Here is a 23,277-nt window from a genome sequence, read left to right as displayed (position 1 = left end):
TGTGGAAGTTTATGTGGTCGTTGAGGTACCTGGGGCCTACGTTGTGTTGTGTAATGCTTTTTATGTGTACGTGTTGAGTTTGAAGAGTGCTCATTTGTTGATTGGAAGCCAGAAGAGCTATTTGAGGTGTGTTGTGATGTGAGTGCGGGGTGGAAGGTTGAGGGTGAGCCTGGACTCAGAGTTTTGTGTAGCCTGGAGTGTTCTGGTCAGTTGAGCGTTAATCCCAGCATAGAGTGCATTGGCGTAGTCCACCTAGCTGGAGATGAGAGCTTGGATGATGTTTATGCGAGGGGTCTGAATCCATTTTGAGTGGGGTCGAAGAGGTAGTTGTCAGTGAGATAGGTGGCTAGGCATTTGTTTATCATCCTTTTCATTACTTTTAATGGGTAGGTTATCCAGGAGATAAGTAAGTAGATGTCTAGCATCTAATGGTTTGCTGGGTATTTCTTTAGGATTAGGAGTGCCATGGCATTTTTTCCAGGCATCTCAGTAGGTGGCTGTGATGATTGATTCATACAGGATTGGGGTGAGGGCTACGCTAATGGGTTCCAGTCCTTTGATGGCGATATGGTGAGGCCAGTTGTCAGAGGGTGCTCTTGAGTGTATGAATTGCATAGACGTTGGGGTTTCTAGGGTGGTGATGGTGGGCTAACTGATAAGGGTTGATCTCTGGGTGTTGGTAGAGATGGAGAGGAGATCTGGGAGGGTGAGAAATCCAATTGGGGCTCAAAATATTCTTAGATGCTTGGGATCTTGCTGCTGAAGAACAGGGACAGCTAGGTGCAGTGGTCCTGAGGGGTGCTACAATGGTGGCACTTGCTGCTGGAGAGGTGAAGTCTTAAATTACAATAAAAGTTTACCTTGGTGCCATTGGTGCTGCTTTCGATGCAATCGATGAGAGCAGAGCACTTGTTTGTTCTGATTTGCTAAGGGTGGATTTGTAGGCGCTTTTGTCCTTGTTCTGATTTTGTCTTCGTCTGCGTGCAATTTGCTTGCTTTGGCATTTGATGAACCTGAGTTCTTCCATGTACCACCTTGCTTATTGTCTTATTCTTTGTTGGCTTTGAGAGCAGCCTGGGTATCTGCCCAGCCGGTGATCCACGCGTTGGACTTAGAGATGGATTTTAAAAGGTTTCAGTGGTGTTAGAGTACAGAACACTAGGATAATTCTGAGGTCTTGTCCCAGTTTTTTTGTGAATATTTATTGATGGTTTCTGAAGTGGTGTGGGATGGGTATGTTGAAGTTGATGAGGTTGTCTATTATGATGTTGCTGAAGCTGGTGATAATGGGATCCAGTATGTGTCCGGCAGTGTGTTTGGGACCTTCCTCCTCACTGGGCTAGTCTGAGCTTGAAGAAGTCCTCCAGGAGGTTGGTCCTGTTGTGATGAGTGAAGTCTCTCAGGTGGTAAATGGGGTACAGAGGAGAATAAAGGAGCTCGGGTAGAAGAGCGGGGTGACTTAAGTCTGCAGTAGTGCTGCCGAAGTTGCCACATGGTCCCGGAAGATGGTAGTCAATGGTTCTGCTCAGGGTGTAGTTGGCGGTGATGAGGAGTTTAAAGGCCAGGTGTTCAATTTTGCTTCTGGAGCTTTCCGAGGTAATGAAGAATTGGACGGGTTCTTTGAAGGTGATGGTGATTCCGCCTCCGGGTTTGTTTATCATGTACTGTCTTATGATCTTGTATCCAGGGAGATTGCTGCAGCGATGGCAGGGGACAATGGAGTCAGACAGTTTTTAGTCAGGGAGAGCAGGTCTGGTGAGAAGTCGTGTAGTAGACCACAAATTTTGGTGGCGTGCTTAGTGGGAGAATGAATGTTGAGAGAAATCCAGTATAGGGTGTGGTGTAGTGGGGTGTGTATGGTCTTGTGTTGAGTGTGTGTGAAGAGTTTAGGGGAAGTGTGGTGGGCACTGGAGGGTACATGTGAAATAGCAGATGGTGCAGGAGAATGCACCTCTAGGGTTGGGTGTCGATGCTCAGTAGCAGTGCTGAGAGATTCAACTGGGATCAGGGTGTGGACGGTTGGGGTGTAGTGGTGACTGAGGTGAGGTGGGTGGGAGGAGGATCTGGGTTCCTGCATAAGGCACTGATGGGGCAGGGATGGATACAGACAGACTTTCCTTTGGTGCACCAGTGGTGCACCCGCTACGTGTCTGTCCTGCAGCCTTTATTACGCGAAGACATTTTTGGTGAGAAACCAGTGATGTCAATTTCTGTGCAGGTGGAGGATTGGAAATGAGTCCTCTTCCTATGCTTATTTTTTTGAAAGAATTAAAAGAAGAATCTTATTTGTGTCTGCTGTGCAGGACAGCCCAGATGCATCCCACAGGCATGCAGCTTCTAAAAGAAGAGCATGCAGGCACTGGTCTTTTACCATCCTGCCAATGTAGATATTTATTTGGCCCTGACTGGCTACAGTCCGCTATTCCTCCCACCTGTGCAACCTACGAGGGAAGCGGCCGTTGCACTGCAGTTCTCCTAGGGGCGAACAGAGTGCTGTGCGGTGAGCGATGCAGCCCGCGCGGCCCTTATCCTGCATCTGTGTCCTGTCCTGGACTTGTGTTTGGCCGCTGGGATTCCATGACTGTGCCGCCTGTGGAGATTGCTGTATGGGGTCCCATGTGAGTGCTGCAGCTGGGTCCCCTGCAGATGCCAGGATAATCCTGTTTGGAGGACCCACCTACACCGGCTCGCTTCTTGCTCTGGGAGACAATTTGGCAAGTGGAGATGATTGGCGGGGGACCCAACGGGCTCTCCGTGTGGGGCTTTTGATCTGGTGTACCAGGTTCCCTCTCCCTTGACAGCGTGGGGCGGGAAAGCATGGAACTACCCTTCAAGGGGGGAGGCCTGAGGGGACATTGCTGATGCTTGGTGTGGAGTGCCAAGGGGCCAGAAGTCACCAAACCCGGACTACCTTTGTGATAGCAACTGGGATTATGGTGCGCTCACCGGGGAGAGCGTTGCTTCTGCATCTGCATATGCCGAAAGCTTCAGCTCCAGAGCAGGGGCGACGCTTGAACAGCTCTGTGGTCTATTAGAGGACGGTGTAGTCGGAGGAGGCCCTCACAAGATGGGCCCTTGTGCCCTCCGTTGTGGGGCACAGAAAGAATGCTTGCAAAGACCTGAAGGCGCCAAACTGACCAATGTGGTAGAGTGGCACATAGCTTGACTGCATGAAGTGGAAGCACTGGCAAGGTAGGCTCTCTCACCCAGGGTGACTGGTGCTGGGGTGACCTGGAGTTGTGGGGCCCTCGGTCCAGCTTCGCAAACTGTGTTGAGTGATGGAGCCTTGAATCCTCCCCAGGCCTTACAGGTTCAGTACTGTCTATTTAGGAATTGTTACACTTGATGCCTTTCCCCACTGACCCTGTTAGAGGTTTGACTGTCCAGGACAGTCTTCAAGTAGGTTTTCTTTCACTCACAGCGGCTGTACCATAAAGTCTGATGCTTGCTGTCCTCAGGTATGCTATGTTATTTTGTAAAGCGCGCTCACCTGCAAGGCCATCCTGGTGCTGAGCAGGTGTGAGCCTAGCCCTGTCTGTAGTTGGTTAGTTAATTGAAGTCAAGAAGAGAGTAGGAGGCTCTGATCTGAAGTGAGCGGACCTTCCATACTGTAGGAGCGATGTAAGAGAATGCTCGTTCTGATCTGGTTCTATGTATGCGTGGGATGTTTGCGAGTAGGAGTTTGCAGATCTGAGGTTCTTGAGTGGATGGTGGAGTGAGATACACTGTTCAGGTGTGTGGGGCCGTGTGTGTGTGTGTGTGTGTGTGGTTTGAATTGAGTGCGTTTGTGTATCGGGAACCAGTGTAGTTCTCTGAGGTGTGGTGTGATGTCATTCTTTGTGGGAGGTTGAAGATGAGTCTGGCTACTGAGTTCTGGATGTTTTGTAGCCTTCTAATGAGTTGTGTGGGAATCCCGGCATAAAGGGTGTTGCTAGAGTCCAACTTGCTCTTTAGCATTGAAGGAATTGGAGCTTTTTGTGCTGTTCTTCAAGAATGAACTGGTGGGTTGGTTGCTTTGAGAATAGAGTGAGGTTGAAGAAGCTGTATTGAGGGGGATTGTGGGGATTGATGGGGTGAAGTGTTGTTTGGGGCACCAGAGCAATTTACTGTAAATGCTGCATTCACACCTTTATTTTGACGGTTCATGCACTTTATCTAGGTTCTCACAATGGCTTTTCAGTGACCACTGCTTCATCAATCTCATGTAGTTGTTGACAGGAAACTGTACTGGGGTAGTTACAGAGGGCCATGTGAGAAATACATAGGGTGTTGGTGGGGTTTAAACATTGGTCATTAGAGACTATTCTCTCCTACACTTTTCTCCTGATTTTGCCACTAAAGACTGCTACTTCTGTTCACTTGTTATATAAAAATTAATGCTGGCACTTCTGAAGACTGCATGAATAATCTTCCTGCTGTTTTCATGTCTTTTCTAAAGTCGTTGCCCAGCACACAGCTAATAGTCATTGTACCCTGGGGCACTTTCTCTGTACTCACCGCGCTTATAGCCTCTGTCCATATTGAATGCTTGAGTGAGTGGTTAAATTGTGGATGTTGTGTTTATCACGTCATGTGGTACAGGCGCCAGTACTGATATTATCACAGCTATTGCAGTAGTTTTTATTGGTTATGGGGCTAAGGACTTGCTTATGGCTGTATCGCTCAATCACATTGCAGGTAGCACTGCCACATTTTTTTGCCCTCACGTTTTTAATGATACCTTTTTTATAACCGTACTCTAGGGATTGAGGTGGGTAAGAGAATTGCCTGTACATATTGACATCTTTAAGATATAGGGCTGGTAAGCCTTAAACCTTCCTTACATACTCAACACTTTCTCTGCAATATTCCAGTCATCAGTCCACACTCCCATCACCTCCTTTGGATGTACCCCATGGACATTACCTTTTTGATAATACTCAGTAGACACCAAATAGATCATGGGTTTGATCTCCGAATATGAGTGTTGGGGAGGGATGGGGGTGTGAAAGGAATCCTGCAAAACATGCAAGGGACTGGAACGCCAACCCTCCTTTAACCATTAAAAGCAGCCCTTTTCATTACTTTCTTCCCTTTTCTGGCCCTTCCTAAATAGGGTGCTATAACCTTGAAGTGACCTTAACCCGTCTCAGTGACCGGTGAATTGTATGTGAGAATGATGTGTTGCCTGCTGTTTACTGTGCTCGTAGAGTAAAATACTGAATTGAAGGGTAATTCATCCTTAGTTCACGGGAGGTGTGAGGATTCCTATGTATTGAGGATTAAGGATTTCTTCACCACACCTCTGGAATCAATTTGAACAGCAAACTGAACTACACGTGTCCTACATGAGCCCTAGTGTTTTTGATGCCTTTTGTAGAGGAGTGCTCCACCACCTTTAAGTGTCAAGTAAGTTGGAGCTGAGAAATGATGGTCCTCTTCAACACACTCACATACTAGTCCCAGGGCAGTGCAGGTTTGTGGCACTCCAATAGCCTCTATGGGAACAAACTTGGAATTGGATGTCGACCTGGGTGAAAGAGAACAGGCACCATCTTCTGGTATTGACCAAAGCTGCTCAAAGCCTAGTGAGGGTGCTTAGTAGGAGCGTCCACTCTCCCTTCAGTACAACTCCCCCTGTCTTAGAGCATCTCCTGTCTTCCTGAGATATCTTTTTCAAAGACGTATCTCACTCAACATCTCAATTTCTCTCTTCACTCTCTCTGCTTATTTCACTCACAAAGTCTCTGCCTCTCTCCTTCTGCCTCTCGCTCACTGCATATAGCTCTTTCTTTCTCTAGTCTCAAGGAATTTCAGTGTCTCTGCTTCTAATATCTCCTGTTTTGTTTCTCTCATCTGGAAGATCCTGAACAGTAACAACTGCTCTGCTTTGAACAGGGCAGAGGAGCTGAGTTTGTTTATTCATTAATCAGAGAAAGAACAATCTTTGCTAAATGGAGTCTTGCTCTGTGATTGATTAGTCTTCTCTGATTGGCGGTACTGGGAAAGTGATTGAACCTTTTCTGTCCTTGCACAGGTCGCATTCCACGATGCCTCCGCCTATTTCTCCAAAGAGGAGTGGAAGCTGTTACACGACTGGCAGAAGGAACTTTACAGGAATGTGATGAAGGAAATCCACCAGGCTCTGATTTCGCTTGGTAAAATGCTATGCTTTATCTTTTGTTATATTTAGTTTTTATAGTCTAGGAACTGCAAGAGTGAGCATTCCTGAGGAGGGAACCAGCACTGCCTATAGCATCTAATGGGTTGTGAAGGAAACATTTGATTAGCGGGCAACAATGTTAGTGATTCCTGAAAGTTTTGTCATGGCAAACTTGTGGTGAGACTACAAACACCCAGGGAAAATAGATTAAAACCAGTAGGCCATTCAGATGATACTTAATCTCTCCTGATGATGTCAGCAAGAAGTCCACAAGAACCAGAGGATGGAGACAGATAAACATGAACCATAGACCAGGGTTGTAAGATGGAAATTTCACCCCTCAAGCTATTGAGGAAACATATCCAAAGACTTGCTAAATTGTATGCCATTTTTTCATTGAGATTTGTGTGGATTCTATTTCTCGGTTCAAAAAATGATTTGCTCTCAAGACACAAGATTTACAGGTTCTCTTTGTGAATCAGAGAACCACTGCCTGCTCCTTCTTATGTTTTCACAAATAGGAAACCTTTTTTTTAAAGCAGTCCCGTGCCCTTAATGGACATGTGGTTTAAAAATGTTCTCTGTTTTGGAAAGTTAATGCAAGGACTGAGGTCTGTGGTGCATCTCGAGCCTTCATTCCTGGTTTGGGTGCCAGTCAAAGAGGTATCGCAAATTGCAGCTTGCCTGATTAGTATTCATTATGCCGATTGTTTATAAATCCCCTGTGAATGGGCAATTCGAAGCGCAACCTATTAGTACAAAGGGCACTTCATAAATTGCACTCTCATTTACAAACCAATAATTGTGCCTTGGTCCCTGTCAGCCCAAAAAAATGAATACATTATTGTATAGCATGTGTATTTGTAAAGCATACATTCACTGGCTGAGGAATCTTGGCCCGGAATGAAATATTTTTATTGTTACCCTGCTCATTAGCAGTCATTTTATTGACTTCGGAAAGGTGAACAGCTGAGTGGACCTGCCAGGATTTTAATTTGTGACCATGAATTCAGACTTCTGAAGTAGATGCCAGATCTGGAGTCTCTACAAATGGCAAAAAAAGAAAAGGTGTCTCGATGTGAGACTCCAATGAAGTCCCAAAACAGACAGCGCTTCATCCATCCCCTTTAATCCAGTTTCTCTGACAGATGATCACCTGATGTGTCTGGACATTCAGTATCTGTCAGGTGACTCTGGTGCTAAGCAGGGTGAACCCGGGCCAAACAAGGTGGACACGGACCGGTGGAGCATCAGAAGGTGAAAGTGAACACATCTCTGCTAATCCTCAATCTCCTTCTTCACATTATTGTATTGTAATTACATTTTTAATGTGCTTACTACCCCCTGACGAGGCATCAAAACGCTTTTTTGGCGAGCAGCATGCTACTCCAGAACCCATAAAGGATTAGTGTTGAATTAGTATAGTGAAATATGAAGGTAATTTGAGTGGTGGATATTGTTATTCAGTTATTTGGCTTGAGAATGGTAGCGGAGGGACAGAAGAGGGAAAAAGGTATGCACGTATATATATTGCTCTTGTAACCCCTTATGTGGTGTTAAAGCACTTTTTTGGTGAGTAGCACGCTACTCCTGAACCCATTAGGGATTAGGGGTGAATTAGTATAGGGAAATATGAAAGTAATGTGAGTGGTGGATATGGTATTCAGTTATTTGCATAGAGAAGGGTAGCGGAGGGATAGAAGAGGGGAAAAAGGTTTGCATTTATATAGTGCTTGCAACCGCTGATGAGGTGTTGAATCGCTTTTGTCGGCGAGTAGCACGCTGCTCTGGAACACATAAAGGATTAGTGGTGAATTAGTATAGTGAAATATGACATTTGAGCAGTGGACATGTTAGTCTGTTATTTTAATTGAAAAGGATTGGGGAGGGACAGAAGAGTGAAGGATTTAGAATTTGTTTTTTGTTTTTTGCGGTCATAGCATTAGTAGGAGGGTTGGGATGAGTAAAAAGGGATGTGGAATGTGGAGGGGAAGAGTCAGAGGGAAGAGGTTAAAAAGGCTTGTTTTGGGGGATCGGTATAGTAATGATTCTCCCCGATTAGAGCTGACGTTCCCATTAGTTGCTACTCGATATTCGTTTTACGTAAAAATTGAATTCTATGAAAATCTTGACAAACGTCAGGCCCACAGTGCTGCTGAGGTTCTAGAGACGGGTGTCGGCACCAGGTGGTTAGAGCTCGACTTCAACCCCTATCAGCCCCTTAAGGTTTGGCATCAGGATAGGCCAGAGTAAGAAGTAGAGACAGACCAAAGGGGTTCACTATAAAGGAGTGTGCAGACCCGGGAAGGCATGTGCACATCAGCAGAGAAATGGAACCAAAGGGAAATCTAGAAAGAAAAAGACAGGCAGGGAGAAGGACAAGTGCACAGTAGTAGAGAGTGCGACATACGTAGAGAAGTGAATGAGCAGAAGAGCTAGGACAGAGTGAATGCAACCACTGCTGTTGAAAGTGCCCCTTTTTGACATGGTCTCCCCCATTTTTTGCCTGGTAAATGATGTGAATTCGACTGAAAGTGCACTGGGTTCCTGCTAACCAGGTCACCAGTGCCAAAGCACTTACCCAGCACTGTACAATTTGTCCAGCAATTGGCAAAACCTTTAGCACCCTTTAGGTCCCTAGTAAATGGTACCCTAGTATATAGGGCTTGAGGTACTAAAGAGAGCCCCTAATGGCGGCAGCATTAATTGTGCCACCCTAAGGGACCGCTCACAGAGCGCATGCAGGAGTGCCATTGCAGGCTATGTGTCTTGGTGCAGAAAAAAGTGAAAATACGACATGTCACACATGCCTGTGTGCCATGTCCCCTACCACTGCATTTAATATTTGTAAGTCACCCCTGCAGCAGAACTGCAACCCTAAGGCAGGGTGCGGAGTATTACATGTGAGGGCATACCTGCATAAGCACATACGCCCTGTGCTGGGCAGTCCTATTATTGCCAGTACAAGCGACCATGGAAATCATTTCAAAATGTGTTGGCACTGGTGAAAATGAGTTCCCCAGCCCCATGGTGGCTTTACTGAAAATCGGGATGTTTGATATCAAACTTCTCGTATTGTTAACCCCACACTGATGTCCGTGTCAATTTTACCAATACATGCACTGTAGGTGCCCCTGCTAACCTACAAGCCTCTGGTGTCCTTGCTGACTGGTTTCTACCAGCCTGCCCCCTGAGATGCTGGTCTGACCTCCTAGGGAGAGACCCCTGGCTCTCAGGAGGACCAGAACAAAAGCCTGTCCGGGAAGAGGGTGTAACACCCCATCTGACAGGATGACCTTCTGATTAGCCTCCTTCGGCCAACGATCTTCAAAGAAGTTGACACCTTTTAATGCAAATCTGGCTTCCCTCAAAAGAGAAGAAGCCACCCCCCTGTCCAGAGCCCCCTTGGCACCTGGACAGGTGGGACAGTTATCTAGTCAGGTAGATGTGCCCCTTCTAGGCTAGTACCACCCCTAAGGTGGGCTACTGTGAGGTGGAGAATATTATTCAGAAGTAGCCATCTTTGGGACAACATACTTAGGAAGTCTGGGACAGGGTTATGCCCACTTCCCACAGGAAGTGGTCATATGGGGGGCGTAGTGACCCAAAGTGTCATTAGCCCATTGGCTACTACCCTACACTCCCCTAATGCCCCTTGGTTTAATATTTAGGGGAGTCCCTGACACCAGAGAAGCAGACATGATGACCTATAAAGAGAGAGGACACCAGAACTGCTTTGATGAAAGGGAGCTTCTGAGAGGAAATCAGGTGTGACTTTGGCACGTTGATAGTGAACCCCAGCGAATGCAGGAGGTCCGCCGTAGTCGGGAGGTGTGATATGACAGCCTGGGGCGTGCCCGCCTTCAACAGCCATTTGTCAAGATAGGGGAAGACTGACACCCCTGACCTGCGCAGATGAGCTGCAACCACCTCCATCACTTTCGTGAACACCCGAGGGGCGCTTGTTAGGCCAAAGGGGTGCATGGTAAACTGAAAATGCTCATGGCCTACTGTGAAACGTACGTAACGCCTGTGGGCCGGTAAGACAGGAATGTGGGAATAGAAGTCCTGCAAGTCCAACACTACCATCCAGTCTCCAGGGTCGAGAGCAGACAGACCCTGAGCCAATGTCAACATCTTGAACTACTCCTTCCTGAGGAAGCGGTTGACGTCCCTGAGATCTAAGATAGGACGCAGGCCTTTGTCCTTCTTGAGCACCAGAAAGTAGTGGGAGTAGCAACCACAACCTCCTTCTGGCACAGGGATGCGCTCAGTGGCTCCCTTGACCAAAAGAGCCGTAACTTCATGGCGGAGAAGGGGGCAATTGATCCTCCGACATGCGGTGGAATGTAGTTGGCATGGATGGAGGGATAGTCTTGAAGTTAAGGGAGTAGCCCTTTTGGACTATCTGCAAAACCCACCTGTCTGACGTAATGTTCTGCCAGTGGGGGAGGTGATGGCGAATCCTGCTGCCCACTGGCAACTGGTGGTCCTGGAGGGTCGGACTAGGAACGTTTGGAGGCTGCTGCGGAAGGGGCACTGGTGGATTGACCCGCCTGCTGGCCCCCTGACCCATGAGGCTGGGTCCCACGTCCCCAGCCATGCAGAGGCTGAACAGTTTGCACAGGCCTGTGGCTCTGGGTGGAACGTGTTGGGGCACCCCTTCCATAGCCACGAAAGGGGCGAAAAGCAGACTGTACGGGGGAGAGGTGGTAGCGAGGCCCAAGGATCTGGCCATAGCCCTAGAATCCTTAAAGTGCTCAAGCGCATTGTCCGCTTTGTTGCCAAACAAGCGACGGTCATCAAAGGGCATGTCCAAAAGAGTTGATTGGACATCGCCCACAAAGCCAGTGGACCTCAGCCAGGCATAGCGTCTCAGGGTTTCAGACGTTGAAATCGTCCTGCCTAGCGAGTCGGCGGTGTCCAGCCCACATTGTATGGCGAACTTCGCTGCATCTCTATTCTTAGCAGCCTCACTGGAGAGGATGGCCCCTACCTCCTTTGAGCACTGTGGCAGCACCTGCTTGACCGTGTCCCACACAGAGTGGGTGTAACGGCCCAAGAGACATGCAGTGCTCACTGACTGCAGTCCTAAGTTGGCAGAAGAAAACATCTTCTTCCCAAGGGGGCCCGAAGGCGTGCCGGTGGAGTCTGGCTGCCCAAAGAAGGAGTGGAGGGTTTCGTAAAAGCTACAAAGTTGGGCAGGGTTCTCTCCGGCTCCCGGAAAAGAAGGGAGGCTCAGAGCCGACTCAACAGGCTCCGCGGGCGTAGCCGGAGGACTACTTTCCACATTGGGCGTCAGCCGATGGACGGTGAGAACGCAAAGACCGACGGTGCGTCTTTGCCTTCTTTTTGTGCTTCGACTTACCTGAAGATGAAGAATTCGCTGAGGAGTGGTGGTGATGGCTCTGTGACTAGTCCCGTGACCTCCCTCTCGAGCGGCACGGAGCCGACTGCCAGGCCTCGAGAAGCTTTCGGGACTGCTCCTGCAAAGACTTCGGGCCATGGCCGGAAAGTCAGAGCATGGCTTCGGGTCGTGGTCGCGCTCCAGGTACCAGAGGCACACTAAATGTGGGTCACTCACCGACATCAAGCTTGTGGCAGGAGTCACAAGGCTTGAAGCCAGTCTGCCAATGTGACATCCCTGTGCACCAGTAGTGGAACGACTCGAAAATGAAGTTGACAAAAGTCTAAAAAAAGACCGTTGAAAAATGACTGGAGGTACCGCTCTCTTCGGATCTGAGTTCCCTAGCTCAGAAAAAGAAAGAACTGACATCAGCGCGCATGGGTGGCGTCTAAGTAGATACCGCAACTTCATCCCGGCGATCGCGAACGCGGGGTCGACCGACACCACCTACTGACACGCAGGGGTACTGCTACAGAAAACATTCTCCGGATCCAGTCTGACACCTGGGGGTAATTCTAAGGTAAGGAATCCATAACCAATGGTCTCCTTCAGATTCGTACCATCCCCACCTGCACCTGGATTATTAGAATGCTTAATAAAATCTTCCCTCTCATCCAGCGGCCGGCACGTAAGCAGGTAGCTCTTGCCCTAGTAATGTCCTGACTGAACAACTGTAACTCGCTGTACCTGGACTCAAACAAGAATACGTAGCATAAACTTCAGGTGGTGCAGAATGCGTTGGCAAAACTTGTTCTGGACATTCCCAGAAGGCAGTCTGCTGGGAAAGGACTAGAAACCCTCCATTGGCTCCCTCTCAATAGGCGCATTCACTTTAAATCACTCTGTATGGTACATAAGGCGCTTCAGCTCCCTTTTCCTACAAGATTAAAAACCATCTTCAGCTGGCACTCCCCTGGAAGACCCCGCCACTCATCTCTCCAACTGCTGTTTGTGGTACTGAGAACCAAAAAAGAAATGGGGCGATAGAGCATTTTATGTGGCCGCAAGCAAACTCTGGAATTCCCTTCCCTTCACCATAACGGCCATCCTCCATCTCCTGCCATTCAGGAAGGCTCTTAAGACAGGGCTATTCTTCGGTTAATTCTCGGTCTGGTATAGGTGTCATGGTGAACCTTGGGCGTTTGCTCGCTCTATAAATTTCAAAATCAAAATCAAATAAAACTTCAGAAACCTAGGAGGACTGCCTGCCTTTGCTAAAGAGCAAGACCTCCTGTGTACAGCGGACTTGTTCTAAACAACTCCAAAGGAGACTCTGAGGCCTCCGGAACCACCAAAACCCTAAACCTGAAGCACCACTGCAACGGTTGCCTCCAGCACGAGTTGAAGTGAGCCAATGGTGCCAACAAGATTCCCCAGCCCCCCAGAGCTCGAGCGCCTCATGGTTTCACCCCTACTGGACTCAATTCAATTCAATAGAGACTTTATTCGGTTATATTTCACACCATAAAAGTACACATATATATAATACGATTAAAAACATTATTCATAATATTACAATAATTCATAGTCACATACAAGAATCATATTACACGTAGCCCATTGCCAATTAATTGATCCAGATACATAGTAAAGTGCAGATGGTAAGTACAACATCATTGGTCTAAGCAATTCCTTAATTTGACGGTTAATTTTAAAAATTCTTTAACCTGTAAGACACTATCGCTGTACAGAAGCTGCAAATAGAAAAAGGCAGGTTTGATTTGGTTAAAATGAAGTTTCCTTAAAAGTGCAACAAGATAACGTTTGCGGGGATATTCATAAAACCTACATAAAAACATAAAATGCAGCATATCCTGAGGAGACTTCCCGTCGCAGCCACAGGGTGCTTTAACCTTATTAAAAATGTCTGACTTCGGTCGAATTAAAAGATGATGGAAGATGTCAAATCTAAACCTAGTCAACAAGAATTTCTCATGAGAGGTGTAACTACTCATTAAGTATGGCTTCATGCTTTCACAAGTTTTTAACATCACATATTTCCTAATTCTTGGTTTCATAAGCTCCTCACTTTCCCTTTGAGCCAACTTGTCCTTATAGAAGGCTTGTTTGATTGCTGTTATATCCCCCTTTACAATTCCGCTAGGATTTTCAAACAAATTCAGGCGGCCTAGCCTGGAAAAGCAAGTTTTCAGATATTTTAACCAAGGGACACACATGTATTTGTCCTGAGATACAAGATCTCTTACAATCAAATGGGTAAGAGGTATGTCCTGATTTATCCACAGTTTCACCCAACGAGTCAGAGGCCTTAAGGAAAAAATGTCACTTAGATACTGGATTCCCAGTTCTTCATGTACTGCCAGGTTGGGTGTACTGGTGGGGACACAAAGTAGACGTTTTAGGAAATTGTTTTCGACAACCTGCAACTGTTCTCCAGCCACATATCCCCAAAGTTCACTACCATATGCAGCTGTAGCAACAGATTTGGCATTATAAAGCTTAATCATTGCGTTAGTTGGCTTCTTACCCAGTTTTGTCGCAAAGTTAAAAACAGAAGCATTAGTCCTTGTCAGTTCACCTTTCTTTTTGGCCAGGTGTGGACCCCAGTTAAGCTTGGAATCAAACAGGACACCAAGATATGAGAATGTTTCTATGATTGATATTGGGACATCATCCAATTTAAAAATAAAATTCTTTTTGGGTTTATGGCCAACATGCATAATGTATGATTTGGAGTTGTTGACCAGTAGATTTCGGTCAGACATAAAAGTGTTGAAAGCATTTAAAAGCGCCTGGAGTCCCTTCTCCGTTCTTGAAATTAAAACCGCATCATCTGCGTATAAAAGAACTGGAATACCCCGCCTGCCAACTCTGGGGCAGTCTGCCTGTACTTTCTGTAGGTAATCATCTAAATCATTAATATACAAATTAAAAAGGAAGGGGGCAAGGATGCAACCCTGACGCACTCCCTCCTTTATGTCAAAATTACCAGTGGTGACCCTATTTACAGAATATTTGACATTAGCACTGGTATTACTGTGCATATCCACCAGAAAGTAGACTATCCCTGAATCCACACCTTTCTCCCTCATGGACTTCCACAGCCCCCCCCCTGTTAACACAGTCGAAGGCTGAAGAAAGGTCCATGAAGGCAAGATGGACAGTTCTCCTCTGTACAATGGTATATTTGCTCAATACAAGGAAGAGGTTAAGGCACTGGGTTATGGTGGAGCGCCCCCCACAGAAACCACACTGAGAGATCGACATGATGTTATTTTCAGTCGCCCAGCATGTTATTCTCTGTAGTAGAATTCTCCCCATAATTTTGACCATGGAGTCAATTAATGAAATTGGCCGGTAGCAGTGAGGACTGCCCTTATCTCCTTTTTTAAATACGGTAACAATCGTTGATAGTCCCCAGGAGATAGGACAGCCCACTTTGGCAGCTGCATTAAATACCGCAGCCAGGATGGGAGCCCAGAAGTGTGGGTCAGACTTATACAAGTCTGGGGGAATCCCATCAGGCCCTGGGGCTTTTCTGGCAGTAAGTCCTTCAATAGCCACCATAACTTCACCATTAGTAAACCTAATAGCACCTCCCCTAGCATCAAGCAATTTCTCAGTTGTAACCGGTACCCCAGAAGTGTATAATTGTTTGAAGTGCAGTTCCCACTCTTCCTTGGTAATACAACAGTCCAGACCATTACCCGGGTCTTCTGCCAGGAATGGTTTTTTAATTATTGTCCAAAATCTGGTGCTGGATTTTAAGGTAGAGGGATCAAGTAACTCGTTCCACGCTTCTACTCTTAGCGACTCCTTATGGGATTTAAGAATGGACTTATATTCTCTGCGGCACAGTTTGACATTTTCCTGCACTCTCGGAATAGCTGCCAGTGCTAGCCTGAGATTACGAGCAGCTTTGGAGCAATCATGATTGAACCATCTTGGCCCACATTTTTCCACACTCATCTTTGCTGGAACCAACATCAGTTCTGACACCTTCTCCGACAGATTTTGATAAGCAGTGAGAACCCTTCGTGGGTCTGCCCCCACCTGAGTGCAGTTCACAATATCCTCAGTACAGGTATCTACAATGTTTTTATACAATAAGTCTGGAGTCACCATTGACCATTTAAGTCGCCGCCTCCCATCTGTGGTACCCAGCCTCCCGGAGTTACATATCTGTCTTTCATTAGTAAGCTAAGGTCCCTTCAGACAGATTGTTAAAGGATTATGGTCACTGAATTCGCTTGGGACAATATCAAACGAATCCAGAAAAGGCAGCAATGTCGCGGACAACAACATGTGGTCAATAAAGGTGCCCCTCCCATGCCCCTTAAAAGTGGGAGTATCAAAACATTTAAATGGATCCCTGAGTGTCATGGCCAGGGAGAGGTCCAGGTTATCTAGGAGAGCATTGCATAGTTCCCCAGCCATTGTATGATCCAGGTGGAGTCCCTCCATACGCTCACAACTTAAATCATTTATGCATTTGTGCAGAGGGTCTCCACACAAGTGGACATTGAGATCCCCCACAATCATGAGGTTATGATTGAAATCCTTTAGAGAGGAAGTGAGAAAAGCATGCAGGACAGATACGGAGTTAGATACTGAAGTGACATTGGCAGCATTATAAAAATTTACTAAACATACTCGGCAGTGTGTTCCCCATTTAAAACCAAACCCATCATACCAGGATCATTTGCATCAATTCTACTGATTTTACAGGTAACAAGGATAGAAACAAAAATTACCAGTCCACCCTTAGTTCTGCCTCTTAATGATGGTGTGGCCGGGACATAGAAGGCCTTGTACCCTTCTAGAAAAAGATCACATTCGACCAACCATGTCTCTTGTAGGCAGATAACCTTAAATTGCTTAATGTAGTTGACCCAATTTGTGTCTGCCATTTTTGCAGCCAACCCCGCAATATTCCACGAGACAACATTGCTACCACAATTTTTATCCTGTGAGTTCAGAATGGGTACCAATTCATCTGAGATTGAGATGCCCTGACCCACAGGGATCTCGTGTCAGTCGCACATGTCCAGGCCAGATAAAAGGTTGTACCTATTCTGTGTGTTGATGTTAAACCCAGGCTTAGGTTGGCCCAAAAAATTAGTCTATTCTGTGTATTGGTAACGTTTCCAAATCCCCTCGGGTTAACAATATTATACTGAAAGCGGGTGTCCATTACCTGGGTCTGAGTTTCAGCCACTGGACTAAACAGCCTTTTTGGGGGGGGGGGGGTTATGGCAGAGATGAGCATAGAAGTACCCCAGAGGTCGGACACATATACTGCTCTCGTTATATATCAGTGACAAAGCTCTTAAGAGAGCGGTGGCCACATGTTGGGGATGTTTAAAGTTCACAACAATGCAGTCTCCGCTTCCCATTTATTTCGATGGGCCCACCCAGTTCACCCTCCTGACTGCCACTATCAGAATATGCAATTGGAAAGCCACAGTTTTTATTAAGCCATGACACTGTTTTGTTTTTATATATACAAAGCCTGTCACACCAACAAGAATTATCAAAAAGAAAGTTACGACAATATTTAAATTCACAAATATAATACAAGTTTGGTAAAGATTAGACTTCATTTAATTTTTAGAGGTTTTCCTCCAGTCCAGCCAACACGTGTTTCGTCGATTGGGATGGAACCCACGACTTCATCAGGGCTGGGAAAAGATACAATACAGAGAATATTGGAGTTACGAGATACATTATCCCATCTACATTAATTATACACTGAGTCATTGTATTTCTACAGAAGCAAGTGGGCAGTGATATATTCCATATATATCCCTAAGCAGTGCGGGATCATGCGTTAGGAGAGAAAAATGAGGCGGGAGTATCAGTAATCTCCCATGGAGAGAAGGTGAGAGTCTCTCATTGTCGAGAGATAGTGCGGGTACCCCACAGTTCGTGAAGTTTCATTCTATTGTTGTGCTATACTATATCGTAGAAATGAAGTTCATGTGCTCATCCCAGTTTTTTGTAACCACGTAATGTGCTACCTCCCGTGAGTACTTGTGCCGGTTCTGATTGATCTATAAAAGACTGTGTCCAAATTGTGATCTATCAAACTTATTTGGGTGCTGAGTACATAATACTCAGGCTTACCTGATATTGGACGTTTACACACTTTACGCCTGAAATCACCAAGTAGTAAGGAGATATTCAAATTGTCAGCTTATTTAATCATCACATTTTCAAAACATGATATAGTTACCATAAGTGTTATACCAGTATCATGAACGTACCTTCTGACTGGTTCTAATTCCGACCCAGCCTTATGTGGCATGGGTAGTAGTATACTTCTGGATCTTGGTCGTTGTATTTATGAAATCTACAATTTACATAAGATTATGTTTTATACTAATGTATTGTTTGGGAGGATAAATATTCCTCTTATATCTCATAGTTATTCAGGTCAAGGGCTTACCTTTTGATTTCTAAATGTTATATTCCGTCTTGGTCTAGAGTATTCACTGGAACCCAGATTTTATCTAATCTGTCCTTCCTCCAACGTTATTATTTGAAGGGAAGTTGCTCCCTGCTGCCAAAATCTGAGAAAAACGGAACTATTATAGTGGCGAAGTATTTTATGAGGTGCGAGCGATTATGGTCGTATTCTATACTTTCCTCACGGTTAAGTGATTGATTTACTCTTACCTCCTCAGTACTGGAGTCCCGGGGCTGCGAGAACCAAGCCGTCCGTTGCGCGGTCTTCCGTGTATTGGAAGTCAGCCTCAGTAACCCGGATGTTATTGTTATATTTCCGGTTTCTATTCCGAATCGCGCTCGAGTTATTCGAGTCGTCCCAGTCCGCCTTTATTGAACGGTGTCCATCCATTGCAATGTAACACCAGGGTCATAACGTGTCAGATAGTGCTCTTAATGTTAACAAAACTCTGTGCAGACGAAATGTGCTATTGACTAAATTCAGTCAAAATATACTGATTAGTCAAAGTAAATCCGAATAAAAACAATAAAGTGAAAGTTTTCCCAAAAGTAACGCATTTGAACTGTGGGGTCTCGAGATCATAGTATTATATATGTATCCTTTGACATATATAAAATATTAGTATCCATAGACATATGCATCATCTCAACTATGAATATACATAACATTGCATATAACAAGTTAAAAGGTTGTATGTTCTTTACATTCCTTGTATATTTCGGATGTTATTCCAAAATTCACAAATTATAATTTTGGAAATACAAAATAAGAGGAACAAAAAATCATTATTAGAGGGTACATTACATATATGATGGTTATCTAATGTGTGCAATACAGTATTTATGGCATTTCAAAATATACATGTGGTGTCAATGTTACATCCACTATTATATGTCAGTCACCCAAAAAATAATGCAGTTCTTGATCAGCGTTCATGCCGTACTCAACCGCACGCATAGTCAGTATCCATGACGCTTCCCTGCGTCTCAAGGCTAGTTCTCTGTTACCCCCTCTCGGGTCGTTCTTTACCTGGTCTATTGCACAAAAGCTAATGATTTTTTGTTTGCCTTGTTTGGGACATTGATTGACATGCGTAGCAGTGTTGTATCTTGTGTCCTGATGTCTTATGGCTCTTACATGCTCAAAGATCCTCTCTTTGAGAGGTCTTATGGTGCTGCCTATGTAAAAGCTACCACATTTGCAATTAATCATATAGATTACAAAGCAGCTATTGCAGTTCAGTAGTTGTTTGATCACAAATTCCTTGCCCCTGTAATTGCGAAATGTTTTGGTTTTGTTCATTGCCATGGAACATAGCTTACATGTTCCACATTTGTGGAAGCCAATGCTTTTCTGTGTCAGCCAGTCAGGAACTGTTTTCGTGTTCATTGGGTAGGTTGGACTTATCCAGGATTTTATACTTCTTCTCTTTCTATATGTTATAAGGGGATTTTTTGTGATATACTGGTTAAGGGATTTATCATTGTTTAAAATCCACCAATGTTTTTTCATGCTGTTTCTCAATATCGTTGCAGCATCATCATAATTTGTAATTAGTCTGATTTTGTTGTTGGTGTTATCCCCTCTCTGTTTCTCACAAAGAGTCCTTTCTCTTGGGGTTTTGTCTATTCTCTGTTCTGCCTTGGTAATCATATCCATATTGTACCCCCTAGATATGAACCTTCTCTTCATATTATTTTTGCATTTTGCAAAGTCCTCATCTTTACTGCAATTTCTTCTTGCTCGAGTAAATTCCCCGAAGGGAATGGATTGAATTTGATGTCTTGGGTGTGAGCTCCCAGCATGTAAAAGGGAATTACATGATGTTGGTTTCCTGTAAAGTCTACTTTGTATTTTGTTATCTTCAATAAACAATAACAGATCTAAAAATTCTATTTGGGTAGTGCTTATAGAGTGAGTTAAGTGTATTCCCATCAGATTTGAATTTAGGTATTCACAGAATTCTAGGAGACTATTCATGTCTCCAGCCCAAATTAACAGACAGTCGTCTATATAACGACCCCAATAAATGATGTGTTCACTCCACTTAGTGCCATGTGGGCCCCAGATCCACTCCTCCTCGAACCTACCCATGAACAGGTTTGCATACGAAGGAGAAAACCTGGAGCCCATGGCTACCCCCTGTTTTTGACGATACCAGGTACTGTCAAATAAAAAAACATTGTTTTGTAGTATCAGGTTCATCATGTCTAATAGCATCTCGGTGTGGGCCCACTGAGATGCTGGTCTTTTTTCTAGAAATTTCCTGGCTGCCAGGAGACCCAGATCCGTTCTGATGTTGGTGTATAGGGAGGTGACATCTAAACTTGCCATAATCATGCCATCCTCCCAGATTACATCTGACAAAATACTAAGGATGTGCTTCGTGTCCTTGATGTATGCTGGTAAGTTACGTACCAGTGGCTGTAGAAAGTTATCTACATACTGCGAAAGTCTCTCCGTGGGGCCCCCTATGCTTGAGATGATCGGTCTCCCTGGTGGATATTGTGAGTTCTTATGTATCTTGGGTAAGGTATAGATACAGGGGAACCTTGGTTTATCTACTTTTAAGTATGTTAGTTCCTCCCTACTAATGAGGCCCTCATGCCACCATTTTTCTAAGTTGGTGTTGATGTTAACCTTTAAGTGTCCCATTGGATTTGCTGTCAGTCTCTCATAGCAAGTGTCATCCCTTAGTTGTGTGAGTATTTCAGTATTGTAATCTTTCGTGTTCATGACCACGATGTTCCCACCCTTGTCAGCCTCCTTGATGGTGACATCGGGAATTTTACATAGTTCTATTAGTGCTTTGCGTTCATGTGTATTTAAATTGTCAGCACACCTCTTGTGTTTCTTCTCATGTTTCAAGTGGGTGTATAAATCCTCAGTGACCAGTTTGTGAAACATATCCAGACTGTTACCACTCGGTAGTGTTTTGTTTTTAAGTGAGGCATGAGACTCGTCATAGGGTGAGGCAGGATGAGTACCGCAGGGAGCGACATTAGTTAAGACTACCACAAATGGCGCACAGTCAGGCGGTAAGTTAAGATAGCGTTTACTCCTGTGCGACCTGCTATCTGTTCCCTGTCTTGAAACAGGGTTAGACTGAATCTGTGGATCCACTGTTACTTGGGGGGCTGGTGTGGTTGCTTTTGTTGGTGCCATACTCATAGTGGTATGTACTGCCGTCGTATTAATGGAATTCGACTGAGTTATTCCCCGCACCATCCCTGCCTGTCTGCCTTCCCCAGGGTTATCCCTTAATCCAGTAACTGCAGCCTGGTACGAAGATACCAGACCACCAAGCCTGGACATCTCAGCTGTTAAAGTGTCTATCTTGGTGGTTAAAGGTCTCATAGCCTCCTCTACCTTAAATTCCAATTTAGACTCGAGGTTTTTTATGAGGGCAACCAGTTGTGCAATATTAGCATTTAAATTATTCTCCTTATTTCCAGTAAACACAAAGGGGTTATTAAGTGGGACATTAATAATAGCAGAATCTACAGCAGTAGTTTTTTTGTTCTGTTTCCCACCCCCTTTTATCTGTGTTCTCCTACAGTTGCGTACCGGCCTTATAACTGGCGGAACTTCCTCCAAATCCTCACTAGATGTATCTTGGTGATCTAAATGAACCTCAGCCCTTACCACAATCGGTGTAACCGGGTTTTCTCTAGCAGCACCATTGACGCTGGCCTCTCCCTCAGCGACCATCGCTATCAGAGGCGGCGTCTCAACCAGTGCTGTTGCTGGGGGCCCTTTCCCTAGAGATGCCCGACGTTCACTGTTGATCTGAGTGACTTTTTTTTACCATGTAATTATCAATAGTACTATGGCCAGTTGCAGTTTTATCATTTTTAGCCTTAGACATCCTAAATGGAAACAATACGTGTTTAAGTTGCAATGCGACTATACACAAATGTTAAAATGAATTAAAGTCTCACTTGTTGCATTAAAAAGAGGGGTCAGTTCACGTAAACCAGGGTCTCTGGCCCAGCCCATTCTCTTCAGGCCTCTGAGGGCCACAGAGGGCCCGCCCTTTGCCCAGCGTCCCGCGAGACGGGGCTGACGTTCTATTTAAGCACCTCCTGGCGCCAAACGCTATCGATGTATGCCGCTAGGGCAGCTGGGGTATGTAGTTTTGTAAATGCCCGCCCACGCTCCGCTCGGCTGCCCTACTCCGTGATGGCAAAGGAGTTAGGCGGCGGAAGGCGGGCAGGCAAAAACCCCAGGCGCTGCGCTTCTCTGGTTTGGCCCGGCTGATTCCACTGGCAAAAAGCAGGTGAACAAAGTCAATAGCGAGATTTGGTCCCCCCGCTCGTCGGAGCCGACGTTCTATTTAAGCGCCTCCTGGCGCCGAACGCTTTCGATGTATGCCGCTAGGGCTGCTGGGGTATGTAGTTTTGTAAATGCCCGCCCACGCTCCGCTCGTCGGCCTTACTCCGTGATGGCAAAGGAGTTACGCGGCGGGAGGCGGGCAGGCAAAAACCCCAGGCGCTGCGCTTCTCTCTGGTTTGGCCCGGCTGATTCCACTGGCAAAAAGCAGGTGAACAAAGTCAATAGCGAGATTTGGTCCCCCCGCTCGTCGGAGCCGACGTTCTATTTAAGCGCCTCCTGGCGCCAAACACTTTCGATGTATGCCGCTAGGGCTGCTGGGGAATGTAGTTTTGTAAATGCCCGCCCACGCTCCGCTCGTCGGCCCTACTCCGTGATGGCAAAGGAGTTAGGCGGCGGGAGGCGGGCAGGCAAAAACCCCAGGCGCTGCGCTTCTCTCTGGTTTGGCCCGGCTGATTCCACTGGCAAAAAGCAGGTGAACAAAGTCAATAGCGAGTTTTGGTCCCCCCCTACTGGACTCCTTGACTTCACCTGCAGCCTCTGCAATTAGGCCCCCTGTACCGTGCCTGCTCCTGTACGGAAACACCCGACACCTAAGGCCCTCCGTGCACCTGGCTTCCCTGGTCCTTGGGAAAGAAGGCCAAAGGTATCCTGCCCCCAATCATCACAAGGTCTGAGCCAACTTGATGGTACATCCTGACCGGCTTCCCCGGCAGAGCCTGCAGTCTCTTTATACAGTGACTGATCCCGATTGAAACACACTGTACTCTTGGCGCTGATTTGCACCCTGCACCTGACTACCCTTGTGCGGCTGGTGGTGTACTGCTGGTGCTGCCTTGGACCTCGCCCACCACTCTCCTTAACTCCTGGAGATTGGTCTTGTAAGTGGCTGTACTATACCTGTTTGCAGAGCTTGTTCTTCCTTCCATGGGATAACATTGCAGAACTCAGTAATTGCACGAAGTG

General features: G+C 45.9%; 1 protein-coding gene across 4 annotated transcripts in view; it reads left to right on the top strand.

The window, feature by feature from the left end:
* The window catches only part of LOC147678852 (uncharacterized), a 121,551-nt gene that overhangs the window by 2,295 nt on the left and 95,979 nt on the right, over positions 1-23,277 (top strand). For all 4 annotated transcript variants that reach the window (XM_086946278.1, XM_086946280.1, XM_086946281.1 and 1 more), the window contains exon 2: positions 6,017-6,137. In XM_086946278.1, the coding sequence (XP_086802404.1) occupies positions 6,017-6,137 (121 nt within the window). The remainder of the gene's footprint in view (positions 1-6,016; positions 6,138-23,277) is intronic.

This window comes from Lissotriton vulgaris, chromosome 12 (genome assembly GCF_964263255.1).
Source record: "Lissotriton vulgaris chromosome 12, aLisVul1.2, whole genome shotgun sequence".
NCBI classification, from domain to species: Eukaryota; Metazoa; Chordata; class Amphibia; order Caudata; family Salamandridae; genus Lissotriton; species Lissotriton vulgaris.
The sequence above is the reverse complement of the archived record's forward strand: the minus strand, read 5'-3'. Positions and strand labels throughout refer to the sequence as shown.